The 22,647-nt window shown below is 48.4% G+C and overlaps 2 protein-coding genes and 1 pseudogene across 2 annotated transcripts; 2 read left to right on the top strand and 1 right to left on the bottom strand.

The window, feature by feature from the left end:
• Positions 1-2,976: 2,976 nt before the first annotated feature.
• On the top strand, positions 2,977-3,963 carry LOC133282256 (olfactory receptor 5J3-like; annotated as a pseudogene).
• Positions 3,964-7,732: 3,769 nt separating this feature from the next.
• LOC133282255 (olfactory receptor 9G19-like) lies at positions 7,733-10,918 on the top strand. The gene is made up of 2 exons (XM_061478301.1): positions 7,733-7,745; positions 10,095-10,918. The coding sequence occupies exons 1-2, from the start codon at positions 7,733-7,735 to the stop codon at positions 10,916-10,918; spliced, it is 837 nt and encodes a 278-aa protein (XP_061334285.1).
• Positions 10,919-15,538: 4,620 nt separating this feature from the next.
• LOC133282254 (olfactory receptor 5G25-like) lies at positions 15,539-21,686 on the bottom strand. Its single transcript, XM_061478300.1, has 2 exons — positions 20,976-21,686; positions 15,539-15,604 (listed from the first exon to the last, which is right to left on the bottom strand). The coding sequence occupies exons 1-2, from the start codon at positions 21,639-21,641 to the stop codon at positions 15,539-15,541; spliced, it is 732 nt and encodes a 243-aa protein (XP_061334284.1). The 5' UTR covers positions 21,642-21,686.
• Between the last annotated feature and the right edge of the window lie 961 nt (positions 21,687-22,647).

Here is a 22,647-nt window from a genome sequence, read left to right as displayed (position 1 = left end):
GATCCCTGAGGGACCCCACTCGTTACTGGTCTCCAGCCGGACATTGAGCCATTGACCACAACTCTTTGTGTGCGGCCATCCAGCCAGTTCTTTATCCACCGAGTGGTCCATCCATCAAATTGATGTCTCTCCAGTTTAGAGACAAGGATGCCGTGTGGGACAGTGTCGAACGCGTTGCACAAGTCCAGGTAGATGCCATCAACTGCTCTACCCCTGTCCATCAGTTCTGTAGCCCCATCATAGAAGGCCACCACATTGCTCAGGCAGGATTTCCCCTTAGTGAAGCCATGCTGGCTGTCACCAAGCACCTTGTTGATTTTCGTGTGCCTTAGCATGCCTTCGTGGAGAACCTGCTCCAAGATTTTGCCAGGCACAGAGGTGAGACTGACTGCTCTGTAATTCCCCGGGTCATCCATTTTCCCCTTCTTGAAAATGGGGGTTATATTTCCCTTTTTCCAGTCATTGGAACTTCACCTGACTTCCATGATTTCTCAAATATGATGGCCAGCAGCTTCGCAACTTCATTCACCAGCTCCTTCAGGACCCGTGGATGCATCTCATCAGGACCCATGGACTTGTGCACGTTCAGATTTTTAAGATGGTCTCGAACCAGTTCCTCTCCTACATTGGGCCCAAGGTCTTCATTCTCACAGTCCCTGCATCTGCTTTCCGAGACTTGGGTGGTGTGGTCAGAGCCTTTGCCAGTGAAGACTGAGGCAAAGAAGTCATTCAGAACCTCAGCCTTCTCCAAGTCCTGTGTCGCTAGTTTTCCCGACAGCTTCCTGAGGGAGCCTACGTTCTCCCTTGTCTGTTTTTTATTTGCTATGTACCTGTAGAATCCCTTCCTGTTTTCCTTAATACCCCTAGCCAAGTTTAATACTAACTGGCCCTTAGCTTTCCTAACCTAGTCCCTAGCTTCCCGGACAACATCCCTGTACTCTTCCCATGCCACCTGTCCTTGCTTCCACCTATTATAAGCCTCTTTTTTCATTTGAATTTTCCTCAGGAGCTCCGTATCCATCCAAGGAGGTCTCCTGGCCCTCCTGCTGCACTTCCTTCTGGTTGGGATGCAACACTCCTGAGCTTGTAGCAGGTGATCCTTGAATATCAACCAAGAGTATTGGGCCCCCCTGCCCTCTAGGGCTGGATCCCATGGAACCTTCCGAAGCAGGTTCCTGAAGAGGCCAAAGTCTGCTCTTTTGAAGTCCAGGGCAGTGAGCTTGCTGCACACTCTTCTCACTGTCCTGAGGATCTCAAATTCAAGCATCTCATGATCGCTGCATCCAAGGCTGCCCTGGAGCGTCACATTTCCAACAAGCCCTTCCCTGTTGGTGAGCACGAGGTCAAGCATGGCACCTCTCCTTGTCGGCTCCTCTATTACTTGCAGAAGGAAGTTGTCTTCTACACAATCGAGGAACCTCCTGGATTGCTTGTGGTGGGCTTTACCGTCATTCCAACAGATGTCAGGGTGGTTGAAGTCACCCATAAGAACAAGGGCCTGCGAGCATGAGGCTTTTCCTATCTGTCTATAGAGTGCTTCATCCACAGGTTCTCCTTGATCAGGCGGTCTGTAACAGATCCCCACAGTAATGCCTCCCAGAGCTATATTCCCTTTAACCCTGACCCACAAACTCTCTGTGGACTGCTCACCTGCCCCCAGACAGAGTTCCATACTCTTTAGCCTATCCCTAACATAAAGGGCAACTCCCCCTCCCCGCCTGCCAGGCCTGTCCTTCCCAAAGCGCCTGTAACCTTCTATCGCAACACTCCAGTCATAGGAGCCATCCCACCATGTTTCTGTGATGCCTATTATATCATACCCCTGTAGACGTGCCCGCATCTCTAATTCCTCTTGTTTGTTCCCCATGCTACGGGCATTTGTATAGAGGCATCTGAGCCGAGCTCCAACTGAAGCCGGCTCATTGGCTGGAGTGCCTGGGATATCTCTACATTGCTCCAGGCATTTATTATAGGTGCTGGCAACTGACTGGGTGTGTTGGAATGGAATGATGCTCCCCTCCCCCAACACATCTAGTTTAAAGCCTTTTAATACCTGAGCTGGAGCAGGTAACAGAAGTTAAGTGCACTGACTCTCTGTTAGACTCATCTGCCACACTGAGGGGAATAGTTCTCTCTGTGCTGGAACCTGACCAAAACTGCTAATAGTGATAGGACAAAGGAGAATGGGTTAAAACTTAAATAGGGGAAGTTTAGGTTGGATCTAAGGAAGAAGTTCTTTACTGTAAGGGTGGTGAGGCACTGGAATGGGTTGCCCAGGGAGGTTGTGAATGCTCCATCCCTGGCAGTGTTCAAGGCCAGGTTGGACAGAGCCTTGGGTGAGGTGGTTTAGTGTGAGGTGTCTCTGCCCATGGCAGGGGGGTTGGAACTGGATGATCTTAAGGTCCTTTCCAACCTTAACTGTTCTACGATTCTATTGACAGCAGTGTGTCAGCTTAGCCTATTTTTGCTGTCTAGGACAGGACTCTCTGCCCCAGTCTGCTAGGGAAACCTCCTGAGACTCGAGTATCTCACTCAATGAGTTGTTGTGGGCAGCTGGGGATCCAGCAATGCTGTATCAGAGCTGGGGTGATGGATTCAGGGCTCCTGGGGCATCACACTCAGATGTGTTTAGTCTTTCTCATGGAGCAAATGGAATGCACAGTCCCTTTTTCTGCCTCCCTAATGAAATGTGATGACCAGTTTGCAAGTTCTTCACTTCTTCTCCAGTTTTCAAAGATTGGGTTTGGGTTTTTAAAAGAAAAGGTCTGATTTAGCCTCATGATTAAGAGATTTCTGAAGGGCTTTTGAATGCGTTTCTCTGCCTGTGAAGATTCACCAAGAACCACAGTTAGATGTTGCCTCAACTATCAAATCTTTATTGTTCTAGTGTCCAGCCTAACGGAGTACATGCAAGCCACATGGCATTGCTCTTCCCTATTTCACTCCATCTTTCCTCCTTCCCGCAGGGATGCTGCCATGCAATACAGTAACAGGGCTGAAGGCAACCACACTGCAGTGACCCACTTCATCCTCCTCGACCTGACAAGCAAGCCCAAGATGCAGACTCCTCTCTGTAATCTTCTTCATGATTTATCTCATCACTCTCATGGGCAACCTTGGGCTGATGGCAGTGATCAAGACAAGCCCCCGGCTGCACACCCCCATGTACTTCTTCCTCTGCAATCTCTCTGTTCTCGATCTTTGCTACTCCTCTGTCTTTGCTCCAAAGCTGCTTCTTGCCTTCTTGGTGGAAAACAAAACCATCTCTTACCCTGCCTGCTTCCTGCAGCATTTCTTCTTCCTCATGTTTGTGACCACAGAGGTGCTCTTGCTGGCTGTGATATCTTATGACCGCTATGTAGCCATCTGCAACCCACTGCTCTACACGATTTCCATGCCCCACGGGGTCTATGTTCAGCTGGTGGCTGCATCATACATGGGGGAGGGGGGATTTTGAACTCCCTAATCCAAACCTGTTGCTTGCTGCTGTTGCCTTTCTGCGGTCCAAACACCATCAACCATTACTTCTGTGACACTAACCCTTTGCTGAAGCTCTCTTGCTCCAACAGCCACCTCAACGAGCTTTTGCTTGTAATTCTTCATGGGAGCATTTCCATATCTGTGCTGGTCCTCATCATCACCTCCTATGTATACATCCTCTTGTCCATCCTGAGGATTAGGTCTGCTGAAGGAAGGCACAAAGCCTTCTCTACTTGTGCCTCCCACCTCCTGACCGTTACCTTGTACTATGTCCCTGCTGGGCTCAGCCACATGCAATCAGCTTCCAAGCACTCCCTGGAGACAGAGAAAGTCACCGCTGTGTTTTACACCCTCCTTGTCCCTATGCTCAACCATCTGATCTACAGCTTGAGGAACAAGGATGTTAAAGATGCCCTTAGAAAAGCAACAGCAAATAACCTCATTGCGAGCTGCTCATTGACCAACCTGGTCCCAGTCGGTTGATAGAACTCCTCCTCTTTCCCTTTTTAACTCATTTTGTGTCAGCTGTCTGGAGGAGGAAGGAACTGAATGTCTTTACAGGAGCAGGTACAGCACATCCTAACCATGCTTTAAACTCTGCAGAGGCTCAGTGATGTTAAGCATCCCCTCAATATAGGTCTCTGATAAATATTCTCTTGTCATCTCTTGGGTTTTGTTTTTTTTTGGGGGGGGAAAGATGTGATATCATAGGAGGTGGCAAAAATAAGCCCATGAGGAATTTCCCTCTTCAGTTTAGCTTTAGAAGTTGCACTGATTCAAGCAGTGATTCATCCAGAGGCAAGTTCAAGGAGGGATGAAGGGTTTTGAGGAGGTACATCCAAAATACATCACTTTACTTTGGGCTAATGCAAGGAAATGCATAAAATCCCATTTGCTTCCAGAAGGATGTGCAGTGCAAAGTAAGGAAATGGGAGGAGAAGCAGAGCCACTGAGCTGCCAGAGGATGAGCATGGTAGGTGCTGTGATTGAGCATTGGGAAGATGCTAAATTGCTGTGTGACCAGAACATCCCAGCCTGGAGGCAGCACAGCTGTGTCTGTCATCCTGCACCTTCCTTCCTACCACTGCAAACATCCAGCTCAGCCAAAGAGGTCTCAGAACTGTGTGGGTTGGAGGGAGCTTAAAGCCCACCTATTTCTAACCTCCTTGCTGTGGGCTTCATCTCATATCTGGTTTAGGAGAAGTAGCAGCTGAGAGTAGGATTTTCCCCTATTGCCAAGGATTTTAGTGTGATTGAATGTAATGACTTTCTGTTAGTTGGACATGGAAAACATGACTAAGCATACCCACTGTATGCTATACCTAGACTTCTAACTTCTTTTTTCCCCCTCAGAGGTAGGAGTTTGCATTTGAATGCCTGATGTAGAGTAAAACAAAATCTATCTGGAGCACCCAGTTGAACAGGGGTCATTTTCCCTAAGAGACAGACACAGACAAGGAGGGGGAGATGTTTATAACACTTAGTTTCCATTAGAGCTTGCCTTGTCCCTAGCTTGGACACCAGAGGATCTTGCCTCTCAATAAGAGTTGTTTGTGCTGTTTGCATGATGCAAGGTGCCTCAAGGGAGCAGCCAGGACCAGTTATTCCCAATGGGAAGGCGAGCTGGGAGCTGAAAGTGGCCACAAAACAGAGCACAGTCCCCGTGTGCCTGAGCACAGCAGCAGCTTCCTCTTATAGCCCAGGGGAAACTGAGAGTCAGGTTCATGGTTGCTACAGACCAGGAGCAAGCCCAGTTAAAGCACAGCCCTGGAAGTGGGCCCACTGCCAGGACTGAGCTTAAATAGAGCCTGAGCCTATGTCAGAGGGTGTGTGAGAAGGACCCAGGTGATGCTGGCCATGGCAATTACTGTGGCTGCACTCCCTGATGTCTCAAGGAGAGGGGAACTGGGTTTTCCACCACCCAATGCCCTAAACACAGCGGCAGCTCTGCATTCAGCCTCCTCTGATGTATTCCTGTGTGCAGAGGATGAAAGAATGGAGCCGAAAGGAGCAAAGGGCTCCTTTATTGTGTTAATGAGAATCATCCCTCCTCAGTTATGCAAAATCATGGAATCATAGAATGGTTTGTGTTGGAAGGGAGCTTAAAGCTCATCCAGCTCCGACCCCAACACCTTCCACTGGAGCAGCTTGCTCCAAGCCCCTGTGTCCAACCTGGCCTTGAACACTGCCATGGATGGGGCAGCCACAGCTTCTCTGGAAACCCTGTGCCAGCGCCTCAGCACCCTCATAGTGAAGAATTCCTTCCTTACATCCAATCTGGATCCCCCCTGTTTCAGTTTGAACCCATCACCCCTTGTTTTTTCCTACAGACCCTGATGAAGAGTCCCTCTCCTGCATCCTTGTAGCCCCCTTCAGACACTGGAAGCTGCTCTGAGGTCTCCACGCAGCTTCTCTTCTCCAGGCTCAACAGCCCCAGTGTTCTCAGCCTGGCGCCATCAGGGACGGGAGCACCTCCCGTATGAAGACAGGCTAAGAAAGTTGGGGCTGTTCACCTGGAGAAGAGAAGACTGTGTGGAGACCTCATAGCAGTCTTCCAGTATCTGAAGGGGGTCTATAGGGATGCTGGGGAGGGACTCTTCATTAGGGACTGTAGTGATAGGAGAAGGGTAACGGGTTAAAACTGAAACAGGGGAAGTTTAGATCGGATATAAGGAAGAAATTCTTTAATGTGAGGGGGGTGAGGCACTGGAATGGGTTGCCCAGGGAGGATGTGAATGCTCCATCCCTGGTGGTGTTCAAGGCCAGGTTGGACAGAGCCTTGGGTGACATGGTTTAGTGTGAGGTGTCCCTGCCCATGTCAGGGGGTTGGAACTGGATGATTTGAAGGTCCTTTCCAACCCTAACTATTTTATGATTCTAGGATTCTATAGACACCAAAACTGTATCAGAACTGCAGGGGATACCAGAGCTGTATTGAACCTTTGGTCCTTCCCTCAGATCTTCAAGCTCGCTTGGGATGAACAATTATCAACCAGGCAATGGAGACAGTGGTCACTGCCTTACCTCAAGGCTGAGCCTCCTTTTTGTGGGAACTACTTTCATTTAGCACAATTTAAACACAAACCACCATGGTGCTGTCTCAGTCCTGTTATTAAATAACTGATACTTATTTGGATGAATTATCAAAGACTCAGTCCACGCTTAAAATCACCTGACCCTGTTTGAAGAAAACCATTTGCTCCCCAAACTCCTTCTGGCTGCATCAACACCCATCCACACCCTGCCATGGGAAGGGACACCTTCCACTAGAGCAGCTTGCTCCAAGCCCCTGTGTCCGACCTGGCCTTGAACACTGCCAGGGATGGGGCAGCCACAGCTTCTCTGGGCACCCTGTGCCAACGCCTCAGCACCCTCACAGGGAAGAACTTCTTCCTTATTTCAAACCTGATTTTCCCTGTTTCAGTTTAAACCCATCACCCCTTGCCCTATCACTACAGTCCCTGAAGAACAGTGAAATTCAACATGCCATCAAAGCATGGGAGAGTAAGCATGACCAGGGTCAAACTGGACCCACCACCCATCAAACCCTTTTGTACCTGCTTGGTTAAAGAGGAAGGTGGTGGTGGATGCAGTGCCTGCAGCTCCTCCTGGAGACCATGCGATAGGTTGAAGGAGAGATGCTGGGGAGCAGGATGCTCCAGGCTGGCTGGTGGAGGGGTTTTATCTCACAGGAGGCATTACCTCAGAGGCTTGTGCTGTGCAAACTGTTCTCCCAAAGGACCCTCCTCCATCGGATAATTAGTTTGACTTGATCAGCAAAACAACCTCTCAATTCCTCTCTCCCCAAACTCCTTCTGGCTGCATCAACACCTCCAAGACCAGTTCTCCTGCAGAGACCTACCCAGGAAGACAGGCCCAGGACAGTTTGCTCTGTCTTTGCCCGTCTGTCATGGTTTAAACCCAGTCAGGTAACTTATTCACTTACTCCCAGTGAGTGGTGCCGAGCTGACAACAATCGAGGGCAGTCCCTCCCCCCCCCACTGGGGCTCTCCCCTTCCCCGCTCCCAGAGGAATGGGGAGGAGGATCAAAAGGGTGCAACTCCTATGGGCTGAGACAAGAACAGTCCAGCAACCAATGTACAACACAAATCACCACCACTACGATCAACTACAACAATGATAAGGGAAAATAACAAGGGAAGAGAATACGATACCACTGGCCAAGAAAACGAGTCCCACCCGGAAGCCCGTGTCCTTCCAGGTTAACTCCCAGGTACTCCCCACCCTGGACATGACGTGCTGTGGTATGGAATAGCTCCCTGGCTAGCCCGGGGCAGGCACCCCATCTCTGCTTCCTCACAGCTTCCCCTCCTCCCTAGCAGAGCATGAGCCTCACAAAGTCCTTGGTCAGGGTAAACATCACTTAGCAACAACTGAAAACATCGGCTTCACCAACACTGTTCCCAGGCTGGAAGTCAAAACACAGCACTGCACCAGCTACCACGAAGGAAAAACATGACTGCTACTGCTGAACCCAGGACATTATCCACCCCTTATTCCATACCATTCACGTCGTGCTCAGATCCCACATTTTCAATACACCATCGCTCTCCCACATATATACATCCATATACATACAGACCAAGAGGAAAAGATCATTTTCTTAGTGCATGGGCCAATCCCTATAATGCTGCCGAGTCCATTCGGCCCATGATGTTCAAAGTTCATTCTCTGTTGGGATGATGGCTGGAGGGAAGTCAGGGCCAGTCGCTGGTGACCTGGAAACATCTAGTTGATGGGCTATAAAAGTATTACACAGCAGGCAACAGCATACAATTGAGTTCACTGGCTGTTTTCCCCTAAAATCAAATCCCCTTGAGGTATACATCGGACTTCCCCATCTTCCTGCATTACCCACCAAGTATATCCAGGTCCCTGAGCAAAAGCAATCCCACGTGTGGGTTTGCCTTTACCTGAAGCAAGAATAACTCAGACTGTCTTGCCCAGCAAATTCTTCATATGCACCACGGGAACTTTGTCCCCCTCTACAAGATGTAAAAGTTCTGACTGGGCTGGGCCAGACCTGTTGGCAGATCCTCTGGTGTTGACCAACCAGGTGGCCTTTGGTGTGTATCCCAGTGCTTGGAAGTACCCCCACCCATTGCTCTCAGTGTAGTTTTTAACAGCCCATTGTACCGTTTGATTTTCCCAGAGGCTGGTGCATGGTAGGGGATGTGATATACCCACTCAATGCCATGCTCTTTGGCCCAAATATCTATAAGGTTATTCTGGAAATGAGTCCCACTGTCTGACTCAATTCTCTCTGGGGTGCCGTGTCGCCACAAAATCTGTTTCTCAAGGCCCAGGATAGTGTTCCGGGCAGTGGCATGGGGCACAGCGTATGTTTCCAGCCACCCGGTGGTTGCTTCCACCATGGTAAGCACATGGCGCTTGCCTTGGCGGGTTGGTGGCAGTGTGATATAGCCAATCTGCCAGGCCTCCCCATATTTATACTTCAACCATCGTCCTCCATACCAAAGAGGCTTTAACTGCTTGGCTTGTTTAATTGCAGCACATGTTTCACACTCATGAATAACCTGGGCAATAGTGTCCATTGTTAAGTCCACCCCTCGATCACGGGCCCATCTATATGTTGCATCTCTGCCCTGACAGCCTGAAGTGTCATGGGCCCACCGGGCCAAAAATAATTCACCTTTATGTTGCCAATCTAAGTCCATCTGAGCCACTTCAATCTTAGCCGCTTTCTCCACTTGTTGGTTGTTCTGGTGTTCCTCAGTGGCCCGACTCTTGGGTACATGGGCATCTACATGACGTACCTTCACCACCAGTTTCTGCACCCTGGCAGCAATATCTTGACACAGGGCAGCAGCCCAGATGGGTTTACGTCTGCGTTGCCAGTTGCTCTGCTTCCATTGCTTCAACCACCCCCACAGGGCATTTGCCACCATCCATGAGTCAGTATAGAGATAAAGTACTGGCCACTTTTCTCGTTCAGCAATGTCCAGGGCCAGCTGGATGGCTTTCACCTCGGCAAATTGACTCGATTCACCCTCTCCGTCAGCAGTTTCTGCAACTTGTCGTCCAGGACTCCATACAGCTGCCTTCCATCTCCGATGCTTTCCCACAATACGGCAAGAGCCATCAGTAAACAAGGCATACTGCTTTTCACTTGCTGACAGTTCATTATCTGGTGGGGCCTCTTCAGCACGCACCACCTCCTCCTTTGGTGACATTCCAAAATCTTTGCCCTCTGGCCAGTCCATGATGACTTCTAGAATGCCTGGACTACTGAGATTTCCTATTCGAGTTCGTTGTGTAATTAACGCAGCCCATTTACTCCATGTAGCATCAGTTGCATGATGTGTAGAGGAGACCCTGCCTTTGAACATCCAGCCCAGCGCAGGCAACCGGGGTGCTGCGGTATGGAATACCTCTTTGGCTAGCTTGGGTCAGGTGTCCTGTCTCTGCTTCCTCCTGGCTTCCCCTCCTCCCTGGCAGAGCATGAGGCTCACAAAGTCCTTGGCCAAACCGAAACATCACTGTTATCAGCTCTGTTCCCAGGCCAAAAGTCAAAACACAGCACTGCACCAGCTACCAAGAAGGAGAAAAATGACTGCTACTGCTGAACCCAGGACACACCCTCATGAGCAACATCACCCTCATAGTGGTGATATGCCATAGCTCACGCCTCCATATCCCAATGGACTTTTTCACTGGCAATTTGTCCTTCCTGGACCTCTGGTATTCCTGTGTCTACACCCCCAAGATCCTTCTGAACTGCATCTCTGAGGACAAGAGCACCTCATTTGCTGGGTGTGCTGCTCAGTTCTTTGTCTCCGGTGGCTTGGCCTGCACCGAGTGCTACCTGCTGGCAGCCATGGCCTATGACAGGTACGTGGCCATCTCCAACCCACTGCTCCATGCTGCAGCCATGACCAAGAAGCTCTGCATAGGGCTGGTGGTCACCTCCTACCTCAGTGGCTTTGCCAACTCTACCCTCATTGCCAGCCACACGTTCACCCCCAGCTTTTGTGACTCCAACGTCGTCGATGACTTCTTCTGTGACCTGCTCCCACTGGTGAAGCTCTCCTGTGATGTGACAGACAGCTACCAGTCCCTCCTCTACTTCATCCTGACCTTCAACACCATCCTCCCTTCTGCACTCATCCTCAGGTCCTATGTCTCCATCTCGGTTGTTATCCTGAGGATGTGCTCAACTGAGGGGCAGTGCAAAGCCTTCTCCACCTCTGCCACCCACTTCACCACCATCACCCTTTACTATGGCTCCATCCTCTACACTCGTCCCAGTTCCTCCTATGTGCTGGAGAGGGACAAGGTGGTATCTGTGCTTTACACGGTGGTGACTCCCATGCTGAACCCCTTCATCTACAGCCTGAGGAGCCAGGAGGTGAAGGAGGCACTGAAGACACTGATGAAGAGACAGACAGCTTCCTAACAGAAGAAACCCAGGGGTTATGTCCCTAATGATGCACACAGCAAGAAGCGCACAGACCTTGTCTTGCTTGTGCCTTCCTTTGTTACTTATCACAGTCTATGTAGGAGCACAAGCTCTCCTGATCTTGAAGTGCGTCATGAGGGACAGGAGATGGCACTGTGCAGACAGACCTCCTCTCCTTCCCACCTCTCCCCATATGCAATATATATCTGTTACAAAATGGGATGTTAGCAGCAGTTGGGATTGTTGCACATCACCTTTGCACTGTGCTTTATCTGAATTAAACATTCATTACTTATGCCCAAAAAAGTAGCTCAGCGAGAGCTACATGTGTCAGAGAATCATGGACAGCTTTGGGCACAAAAGTACAGTAAGATCATCCAGTCCCAACCCCCAGTGACGGGCAGGGACACCTTCCACTACAGCAGCTTGCTCCAAGCCCCTGTGTCCAACCTGCCCTTGAACGCTGCCAGGAATGGAGCACTTACCACTGCTTTGGGCAACCAGAAGTCATGAAGTAACGTGTGCCTGTTCCTGAGCTGCCCAAGTTATTTCTTCACGATGATGCCAGCACCACAGACACACAATTCCATAGTCCTAGACTATTATCCCAATGAAATATACACATGAGCACAGGTAGAGCAGGTCAGATTAGATGAACCCATGTCAGGAAGCAGAAAGGCAACTGGGACTGACCTCAGTTGCCTGAACATTGACCATTAACACCATGGAGGGGCCCCTCGGTCTCCCTCTGAGCTTTCAGATGTTGCTCCAAAGCAGCCAAACCCTTCTGAAAGTGGCATGATGCACATGTCAAGTGCATGGCAATGTCCTGGGCCCTTCAGGACAGAGCAAATAGCACCACATATCTATATGAGGGCAACCAAACCTGACCTGGAGCATTTCACTGCATCTGTATCCTTCCCTGAAACTTAACTGGTAGTTTCCACCACCACTTACAGGAAAGCATGCAGAAAAAGGGGTTTCTTAGTTCTTCAATTATCTTTTCCTTTTCTTTTATAAAGTTTTAGTCCAACTGAAAGGAAAACTAAAACAAAGCTTTCAAGACTGTTGGGAGGAGGGATTAGGAGATCTGGAGTAGTTTCATCTTCTTCAAATTTAGGTAAATAAAAGTTGAGTCATTAAATCAGAGTTTTGTGTCCCCACCTGTGCTCAGTGAAGGTGTGTTTCTGTACCTCCTTTTAGACTCATTAAATCAACCAGGTTGGAAAATTCCTTCAGGCTCACCCAGTCCAACCCTTACCCCAGCACTGCCAAGGCCACCACTGACCCATGGCACTGAGGGCCACATCTACACAGTGTGTGAACACTTGTAGGGATGATGACTGCAGCCGTGTCCTGGGCAGCCTGTTCCAATGCCTGAGCACCCTTTGGGGCAGGAATTGTTCCTCAGCTCCATCTAAACCTGCCCTGGTGCAGCTTGAGGCTGTTTCCTCTTGTCCTGTCTTTTGGATTAAAACAAACTGAAAATAGGTTTGAGAGGGGCAGCTGATCCAGTTTGACCTCTAGGAGGCCTTCACATCCTGACTGGAATTCATTTAATCTAGAGAAAGCTATTCGGAGATGCACATACCATGGAGAGAGGGTGCATGGTACAAATCCTTCTGATGTTCAGACCTGCTCTGGACCACATCCATCCTCACCAGCTGTCCTAGGATGTAATAAAACATCCTCTTATTCCCATCCGTTCTAGAAGGGTCCTGACTATCTCATAACTAGGCAAGGAATTTTAGATGTTGAGTCAGGTGACCCCATTCCCATGTTTATTCTCCAATCCCAAATTCATAATGGTAGGAATAACAGTTTAAGGACATTTTTAACAGGTAAAGAACTAAAGAGAGACACAAATAAATCCATCCCAAGACAACTAGTAACAAGAAATTCAATGTATGAAGTGTCCTTGAGGAGGCCCAAAAGTGAAGAGAAATGCAATGAGCTTCCCCAGCTCCCTTTATTAGGGGTCAAAAGCAGGAAGGGACAAAGCACCCCATTAGCAAGAACCACATTATCTGCACATGTCATGAAGACAGGGATGTGTCTTTAGAGAGAGAGTAGGACCAAGCTTGTATGGGCACAGAAAGCCCTCCAGCAGGCCCAAAATCCAGGCTTTCACAATACAAGCACTCACAGCTATTTCCATCACAAGTGATGCTGCTCACTTTGCCAAAGCAAGAAGTGGTCCTGGGGACCAAGCACCCTTCCAGGTGTCATCAGCTTTAACAAGACCTTCTGGGGTTTACCAAGGAAGTTTCCTCATCACCACAAAAGCTTCTCAGAAAACTTGGATGTGACTTCCCTCACTCTTCATAACAAGCCATCAGAGATTAATTAGCTGGGGATAACAAGAAAGAAACTTTCTTCTTTGTTAACAACAAAGTTCACTTCTACAGCTGCCTTGCTTGACAGAGATGGCTCATGCCCAAAGCCAGTGAGTTGGAGGGTCAGTGCGTAAGGCATGTTTGTGTATTAAGGACAATTTCATGGGCCTGGATCATAGAATCCCAGCCTGGTTTGTGTTGAAAGGGACCTTAAAGCTCCTCCAGCTCCAACCCCTGCCACGGGCAGGGACACCTTCCACTGGAGCAGCTTGCTCCAAGCCCCTGTGTCCAACCTGGCCTTGAACACTGCCAGGGATGGGGCAGCCACAGCTTCTCTGGGCACCCTATGCCAGCACCTCAGCACCCTCACAGGGAAGAGCTTCTGCCTAAGAGCTCATCTCAGTCTCCCCTCTGACAGGTTAAAGCCATTCCCCCTGGCCTTTTCCTGCAGGCACCTGTCCTAAGCCCCTCTCCATGTTTCCTGAAACCCCTTTTAGGCACAGGTTTATGGGGAAAAGTTCCTTTCTTATGGCTCTAAAAATAGCAAACCAACACTAGTATCTTCTAGGCAATAATTTCCTATCCATCCATGCAGAATAGAAACCCCTCATCAGGAATTTAATATCTGCTATTAGCAACCTTTATAAAAGCAAACACACAGCCAGAATGCTGCCGACATCCATTTTTCTTTCCTATTCTGTCCAGGAAGTGATTTATGCATGCTGAGCTTTGAGGCTCTACTGCATTAGACATTATTGACCAAGAGAAATGATTGAGGACAGGTTGGATGGTGATTGCAGCAACTTGGTCTAGTGGAAGGTGTGGCAGGGAGCTGGAATTTCATGAGCTTTAAGCTGCCTTCCAAACCAAACCATTCTATTATTGTATGAGAAGCTGCTTGCACCTCCCCACTTTTGAGTGGGGTTTCTGAAGGACCTCAACACATCAGCACAGTGAGCTGATGTTTCCCATAAGACTTAAACTTACTCTTCAGGCGATGGCCTCTGTCTGCTCTGAACACAACCCACATTGTAGTTGTGTCTGCGCATCACTCTTCACTGCAAATGCAGAGCACCATCCACTTTTTCCAGAAGAAATCCCTGATATGCATGTTTAAAATAGAGCCAAGCTGAATCAAGGCCCCCAGATGCATCCTTGTCTCCATAAGGGGAACCTTCTGTGACTAATTCAGATGTGGAAACCTACAATTAGATACTATTGCTCCTTTGACCAATGTGACTCAACCATCAAACCCTGGAATGAGAAATCATGAGTAAGCTGCAGCTGGGATGGAAAATAAGCTTGGCCTAGATGGACAGACATAAGGAAATGAAGGAGTGATAGGGTAGTTCCGGACAACACTAAGAGTCTTTGAGCCATGAAATAAGTTGGACATGTCTGGATACAACATATGGCCAGAAGCATGGAGCATCTGTGTCATCAGCACCAGATGGCATCCAAGGAAAATCCAACCCTGCTTAGACAGTGCCTTGAAAGGCTGTTCCTGCACCAAGTTGGGTGACTGCTTATCACAGGGGATGAAGTTCCGCTGTGCTCCTAGGTCAGCATGCTGGCAGCTTTCCATGGTGCAGGCCAATCCAGAAGAGCAAAATGACCAGCTTCCCTGATATGGAAGCTTAAAATAGATCCAAGCTGAATCAAAGGCCCCAGATGCATCCTTGTCTCTATAAGAGGAACCTTCTGTTTCTAATTCAGATGTGAAAGCCTACAGTTAGATAGGATGACTCCTTGGACTGATGTGACTCAACCCCCAAACCCTGGAATGAGAAATCATGAGTAAGCTGCAGCTGGGATGGAAAATAAGCTTGGCCTGGAGGGACAGATATAAGTTAATGAAGAAGTGATAAGGTAGTTCCAGACCACACTGAGAATCTTCGAGCCATGAAACAAGTTGGGCACGTCTGCATACAACATATGGCCAGAAGCATGGAGCATCTGTGTCGTCAGCACCAGATGGCATCCAAGGAAAATCCAACCCTGCTCAGAGAGTGCCTTGAAAGGTTGTTCCCGAACCAAGTTGCGTGACTGCTTATCACAGGGAATGAAGTTACACTCTGTTTCGAGGTCAGCATGGTGGCAGCTTTCCATGAAGCAGGCCAATCCAGGAAAGCAAGACACCCAGATAAATCCTACGGAGGAAATAAGTATGTTTCCTATGAGGAAAGAAGTAGATGGGCACATGAAGCTGAGAGCTGGTCGTCATAAGGTTCCCCACCACCATGGTGTTGGAGATGAGTAAAACAGTTCCAAAGAGCAGCTTCTACACGTTGGGGAAGCCCAAGAGGACAAACGTGGTCACACTCAAGTGCTTTCCTCCAGCCACTCTCTTGGCAGCAGGAGACAAAGAAACATGGGAAGAGGTTGAATCACTTCTCCCAGCTCACAGGAACACACAGGGCATGAGGTTAATGCAGGATTTGGGGTTTTCTTTAGGACTGCACCCAATTCCTGGGAGATAAAACCATGATGGTTGAAGGTCCTAAATAATATATTAAAAATAATACCTTGATAAAATAATAGGCAATAGTTCCTATATGGAAACAAATAATCTTAGAGCTTAAATCCTAAAGCTGTGGCTGGCCTGTTATGGAAAGAATTGGTCCTGCAAAACATAAGCATCTTCCCATGAGCATCCAAATTCTTTTTAAGAAGGAGGCTTGTTTGGGATGATTTCTTTGCTGTCTGTGAGAGTTGTTCTTATTTAAGGACAAGTAAATACAATAATATCATGCCTTAATCTGCCACAAGAATTAGTGTTGCATTAAATAGATAAGAAATCAAATTGGAGTGATTTTCTGACTCTGTAGTGATGTTTGAGTCAACTAAAATGAGACCAGAATCCCTGAATGCAATTCCATGTACTTGTAGCTTCAAGGGAAAAACCAACCCCTTCTCATCTGAATTATTCTTCCATATATTTCTTCCTCTGTTCTTACTTCTATTTAAAGAACATGTATGTATGTATAGATGTACACAAGATGACTGCTGTTCATGTTAACCTGAAATATGCAGACCTTAAAAAGATGAGATGACCTTCAAATAAGCATATTGCCTGATGAGAAATGAGCATTCCTGCTCCTTCCCCTCCCACTCCTCTCTTTCCATCAGCCCCTTTTCAAGCAACATGACCATTTCTTCAGCACAATTCATCTTCTCCCTCCACCCTTGCCAAAGCAGCTTTTACATCCCCATTCCCCAGCCTGTGCTCAGATGTTCATTGCACAAAGTCCCTTGACTCACCACCAATGCTCTTCTCAGGGTGCTGGTGGGTGCCTTTGCTGCAAGGACACATTGATGGCTCGTTTCAACTCAGTGGACACCACAAGAGCCTTGTCCCTCTCTGATAAGGTCCCCCCAGCCTGTCTTAGTGCTTAGAGCAAGTCCTCCTCATAGGCAGGACTCAGCATTTTCTCTTTTTGAAGTCTGTCTGATTCCACCTGCCCATTTTGGACCTAAAACTGGCCCACAGCTTCTCTGGGCACCCTGTGGCAGTGCCTCAGCACCCTCACAGGGAAGAGCTTCTGCCTAAGAGCTCATCTCAAGCCACCAACATCTCTTTATCAAACCATCAATACTGGTAAAGGCAGACACAGAGATGAACTCACCAGTACTTGACGAAAATCTCCTTGTTTCTTCCACCAGGACCTCAGAAGGGTTCCTCCAAGTAATAACAGTGTCTAAAAGAAGCCATTCTAATATCTCCCAATTCTTTTTCAAAAAGAAAATAAAGATAACATGGCCAACAGTTTTAAAGGGAGTAAAACCAAAGTGAATTTCACCTTTTCATTTCTACATAGAATCATAGAATCGTTAGGGTTGGAAAGGACCTTAAGACCATCTAGTTCCAACCCCCCTGCCGTGGGCAGGGACACCTAACGCTAAATCGTATCACCCAATGCCTTGTCTAACCTGGCCTTGAACACTGCCAGGGATGGAGCATTCACAACCTCCCTGGGCAACCCATTCCAGTGCCTCACCACCCTAACAGGAAAGAATTTCCTTCTTATATCTAACCTAAACTTCCCCTGTTTAAGTTTTAACCCATTACCCCTTGTAATGAAGGGAATTAGCTCAGTTTCCAGCTACCCTGGAGAGAAAAGCTTGGTACTCTGTGTTCCTGGTTCTTCTTATACATCTAGATACCAGACACTGGAGAGGAACCACATCCTCAGTGTAGAATCCACACATTCAAAATCCAAGCCTTGAAATCCTTTCCAATCAAAATGGAAAAAAAAATGTTCCCCTTGCTTCATGACATTTTTACCTCAACAGCTAAGGGAGCCATACCAGACATCTCCAAAGAGGACAGCACTCACCCTCTTTTAGACATGACTTACATTACAAGCCAAACATGAAAGTCTCTCCTTATCTGTTTATGAGCCAAGGTCCCATTACAGCTAAGGAGACTCAGGCCAATGCAATCAGCAGAGCTCATTCAGATCTCTTCAGCTGGAGCAATGCTGGTGTCTGCCTTGCAGTGAGAGGAATGAACCCCACCAAATCTCCCTCAGCAATAAAGGGGGCTAATGGACACAGTAAACACATAGAGATGACATGGTGCATTCCAATTTAAGGGATAAGTGCTTCCCTAAGGGCATAGGAAATGATTCCTAAATCCAATCACTAAGTACCCAAAGAAGGGGAGGTAGCTCCTACCCAGCATTTGCTCAGCTGCCTTTAAACCAGATTTAACTACAATGAAAGCAGCTCCACCTGAGAGTGGGGAGCTAAAGCCATTAGGAGCTCCTCAGCAGGAATGCCAGAAGCCAGGCACCTCATTGCCTGCTCATCATGACCCAGCAGGAAGATGCATTGCAATGCTGGCTGCTGCTTCTGCTTCCTAGAACCTCACTTGGTGTTTGCTCTGCTCTCCTGGTCAGATGATAACACCATTGAAGGCAGTGGCAGCCCTTAGACACAGCAAACCACTGGTTTCCTTAAACACACACAACAAGGAGCAAAAATCTTTGGGGTTTGATAGCAGCAGCTCCAATGTGAAGCCACAGTGAGCAGAGTGATAGGGTTGTAGCCACAGACTTGTGTTTTAAGACACTAAGAGCTCATGTTCCTATTTAAACACTTGGTGATGGTGAAGGAGAGAGAAGCTGGACATAAAGTCATTGAATATTGTTGCAGAAGGCACTAGAGAGACCTTATTGTGGCCTTTGAATCCCTTAAGAGGGGCTACAAGAAATCTGGAGAGGGGCTTTGAAAAAGGGCTTTTAGGGAGAGGCCAAGGGGAATGGCTTTAACCTGCCAGAGGGGAGACTGAGATGAGCTCTGAGGCAGAAGCTCTTCCCTGTGAAGGTGCTGAGGCACTGGCACAGGATGCCCAGAGAAGCAGTGGCTGCCCCATCCCTGGCAGTGTTCAAGGCCAGGTTGGACACAGGGGCTTGGAGCAAGCTGCTCCAGTGGAAGGGGTCCCTGCCCGTGGCAGGGTTTGGAGCTGGATGAGCTTTAAGGTCCCTTCCAACCCAAACCATTCCATGCTTCTATGATTTCAGGGACAGATAAAAGATTAATGCAAGAATTAATGGTGTCCCATTCTTTTTCACTTGATGCCATCTGGAAGTTCTCCATGTGCGTTATCTTGCAGATGAGGGTAAATCTCAGATTTCCTATTGTGAATATGCAGCATGGGAAATTCCAGTTAGAAACAGAGGGAGTTAGAAAACCCTGCTGTAAGAGCAGTCAAACATTGACATAGGGGCCAGGGAGGGTGTGAAACCTCTGCCCCTGCTTGTCCCCAAGGCTCAGGAGGAAAACAACCGTTGGCTGGGTTAAATAATAACCAGGGAATTATCAGGAAGCTCTGGGAACAAAGCAGGATTCAGCTGATTGACCCTGGGTGCCTGTTAGTTGTGTGTTGTTAAGAAATGAGAAAACCACTTAGATCCTGACTTAACTGAATCCAGCCATGGACCTTCTCCCTCCAGCCTAGGTTAATGTGGGTCCTTAGGATAGTCCTAAGGCTCAGCCATGGCTCCAGGTTTCACCACGGTCCTGGCAGAGGCTGCAGCTCCATGGGCTGAGGTAATGCACAAAGTGATGTGTTTTGTGGTGTTTTATGTATACTGTGTTTGCCTACCACCATTCAGCTTTCTGAGCAGGAAATCAACAGGAGAGACATCAGGCCAGGCAATGCCATCGCTCCAGGCTGCCAGGGGCTGCCACGTAGGAGGTCTGAAGGCTGCTGAACAGCACCACAGCTCCTGGTCTCTGTTGTGATCAGGCTGCCATGGAGACCATGGCTTCTGCTGACGGCGAGGAGAAGCAAGACACGACAACCCAATATGAGTGATAAGCAAGCTTCTACTTTACTCATGTCGCACATCGCTTATAGCCTCATAGTGTTAATTATGCCTACTAGTCACAACAGCATTGGTTAGTTCTAAACGGTTTCATTTACATTCTCCTCCCACATCCGGTTTCTGTTTTCAAGGATCTTCCTCATTACATCAGCTGCAATTCAGTTCTCGGTACTTTCCCCAGAGCTCAAGGACAGTGTGTCCTTCAGCTTAAGTCACGTACATGTGAGGCCTACACTTTGCTTTGCTCGCAGAAGACCTCCAAGGATTCATGGCCTTGCTCTCAGAGCCATTCTGCAACAGCTTCTATTGCTGCCAACAGGGGAATGGAAAGCAAAGGTGTGGAGCAGTGGATGGGGATTCCTTGATAGTTTCTGCCCTTTGGTGGGGATTCATCACTATCACGTCTTAAAATGCTTTCAAAGCGCGTTCAGTCATAATACAAGTACCATATTTCACTTAAATTCTTTGCTGTCTAAAATGAAATGAGGTCAATGGTGCTGGAAATCATTTTGTCCATCAAAACCTAATAATACTGACTGCATGGCATCACACTTATTTGCTATCATTTCTGGTGTTCTTGCTAAAGGTGTTTTTGTCCTTTTCTTAAGGCCCTTAATGATTTAACAACACCATTATGAAATGAAGTTTGATCCACTGGAACGGTAGAATTCACAGTTTATTCTCATTTGCCAAGTAAAAGGGAGAGCAAAAAAGAAAAGATCTTTAAGTTCATGCACTCCAAGTGTTCCCTTGCCCTGTCGAGGCCACCCCTAACCCATGGCACTGAGGGGTTTGTGAGCACTTGCAGGGCCGGTGCCTGCAGCCCTGCCCTGGGCAGCCTGTTCCAATGCCTGAGCACCCTCTGAGGCAGGAATTGCTCCTCAGCTCCATCTAAACCTGCCCTGGTGCAGCCTGAGGCCATTTCCTGTTGTCCCATCCCTTGTTCCGTGGGAGCAGAGCCTAGCCCCCTCCTGGCTCCATCCTCCTTTCAGGCAGGTGTAGGCAGCCATCAAGTCCCCCCTTTTCCTGAGATGAAGAGGAGAGCATGCTTGTAGTTGTCTACCTGTTTCTTCGTTAGGTGAAATAAAGTACAAATTAACTAATTAAGTGAAATAAACTACTAAATATAATTATCAAAGTTTAGAGAGTGAAATTATTTGTATTTTCAATCATATCAACCAGTGCATCATGTAAGTCTGGTTTCAGAAGACACCCAACATGTTGTCCATACTTAACTGATACCCGAGCATCTACCCCACATCTCCATTCTGTCTGGCCGTAAACTTGCACCATTCAAGATCATCTTATTTTTGTGAGCTTCCTCAATGCCTCCTTCACCTCCTTATTCCTCAGGCTGTAGATCAAGGGGTTCAGCATGGGAGTCACCACGGTGTAGAGCACCACAGCCCATTTATCTGCTGCCCTTGAACTGTCTGAGCTGGGGAATAAACACATAAAAAAGGATGCCCCATAGAAGATGCTGACAGTAGTGAAATGGGAGGTGCAGGTGGAGAAGGCTTTGCGCTTGCCCTCGGCTGAATTGATGCTCAGGATGGTGGCGATGATGGCCACGTAGGAGAGCAGGATAACCAGGATGCTGGACACACCAAAGAGAGATGCTGCAGTGGTCAGGATGGTGTGGCTGAGGGTGGTGTCAGAGGTGGAAAGTGAGATGAGGGGGGAAATGTCACAGAAGAAGAGGTCGATGGTGCTGGAGCTGCAGAAGGACAGGGTGGACATGCTGATGGTCTGTCCCACGCCATTGGTCAGCCCCATGAGGTACGAGGCAGTCACCAGCTGGAAACAGCACTTTGGGGACATGACAAGGGGGTACAGCAGGGGATGGCAAATGGCCACGTAACGGTCATAGACCATCGAAACCAGCAGGAAGCATTCAGTTATCCCAAGAAGCTGAAAGAGGAAGACCTGAGCCACACACCCAGCATAAGCAATGCTCTTCTTCTCTGACATCAAGTCAACCAGCAACTTGGGGGTGATGACAGTGGAAGAACAGAGGTCTACAGAGGCCAGATTGCCCAGGAAATAATACATGGGGGAGTGGAGGAGGTGGCTGGCCCTGATTAAGATGATGATGCCCAGGTTGCCCACAATGGTGACAAGGTAGGTGAGCAGGAAGAGCAGGAACAAGTAGACCTGAGTCACCGGGTCCTCTGTGAACCCTGCCAGACTGAACTCGGTTGCTTGGGTGCAATTGCTTTGTGCCATGGGCTGGATGGTGCTCTGTGGGTGAGCTCCTGGCTGGGGCTTTCTTCTCCAAGAGGCAGGGATGTCCCAGGTGGAAAAGCCACTGTGTGGTGGGAGCTGATCAGAGACAGTCCCGCAGGATGGAAAGGGAGAGTTCAGGCACAGCTCAGTGGGGAACAGGTTGGTGAAAGTCGTGTGCCAGCACAGGTAGAACAAAGGGGTGCTCAAGCAGTTGAACACCATGGCACAACGTGGTGTGTGCTCCTGTGGCTCACCTTGAGATGTTGAGCAATGACCACTCTGGAAAGCAGTGGGGAGGTTGCACACCCAGGTAGCTTTACCTTAGTGCTGCACTTCCTCGCCTGTGATAGTGCTGAACCTGGGGCTTGGAGACCATCCGGCTCAACCTGGAACACAGAGAAACGTGGTGCTTTCGCAGTGCAGAGCTGATCCCTCATCCTCTTTTGGGCTTTTCCCAACCACCCGCTTCTTCCCTCTCTGCTTGAGTTTCTTCCTAACTGGAATGAATTCCTGACCTATCCAAAGTGCAGGTTGGACAGGGCAACCTGCTCTAGTGGAACGTGTCCCTGGCCATCACAGGGGCTTGGAAGTGGGTGAGATTTAAGGTCTCTTCCAACACAAACCATACTATGATCCTATGCAACTTTACACAGTGGTTAGTATCAGTTTTCCCTCCCCCTTGACACACTCTGTCAGATCTAAAACATTTTCATGGTTCTTTAACCTGTTCCTTGAGTCTCCAATACAAATGGGCAAACCCCAGAGCTCAGCAAACTCTTCTTGAACCCATGTTTTGGGGAAAAAAAGTAATCTTTTGGAGCTGCCTCATCTC

The sequence above is a fragment of the Pezoporus flaviventris genome, unplaced genomic scaffold, assembly GCF_033815535.1.
Source record: "Pezoporus flaviventris isolate CSIRO_AGI_PZ_B2104156 unplaced genomic scaffold, CSIRO_AGI_Pfla_v1 ptg000116l, whole genome shotgun sequence".
Lineage (NCBI taxonomy): Eukaryota > Metazoa > Chordata > Aves > Psittaciformes > Psittacidae > Pezoporus > Pezoporus flaviventris.
The sequence above is the reverse complement of the archived record's forward strand: the minus strand, read 5'-3'. Positions and strand labels throughout refer to the sequence as shown.

Excerpts from the sequence above, each read along its gene's own strand:
- LOC133282254 (XM_061478300.1), bottom strand. The coding sequence starts at position 21,641 with ATGTATTATTTCCTGGGCAATCTGGCCTCTGTAGACCTCTGTTCTTCC. Across the intron at positions 15,605-20,975 it reads CTGTGGTGCTCTACACCGTG|AGAGTGGCTGGAGGAAAGCA; the intron begins GTGACTCCCATG and ends CCTGCTGCCAAG.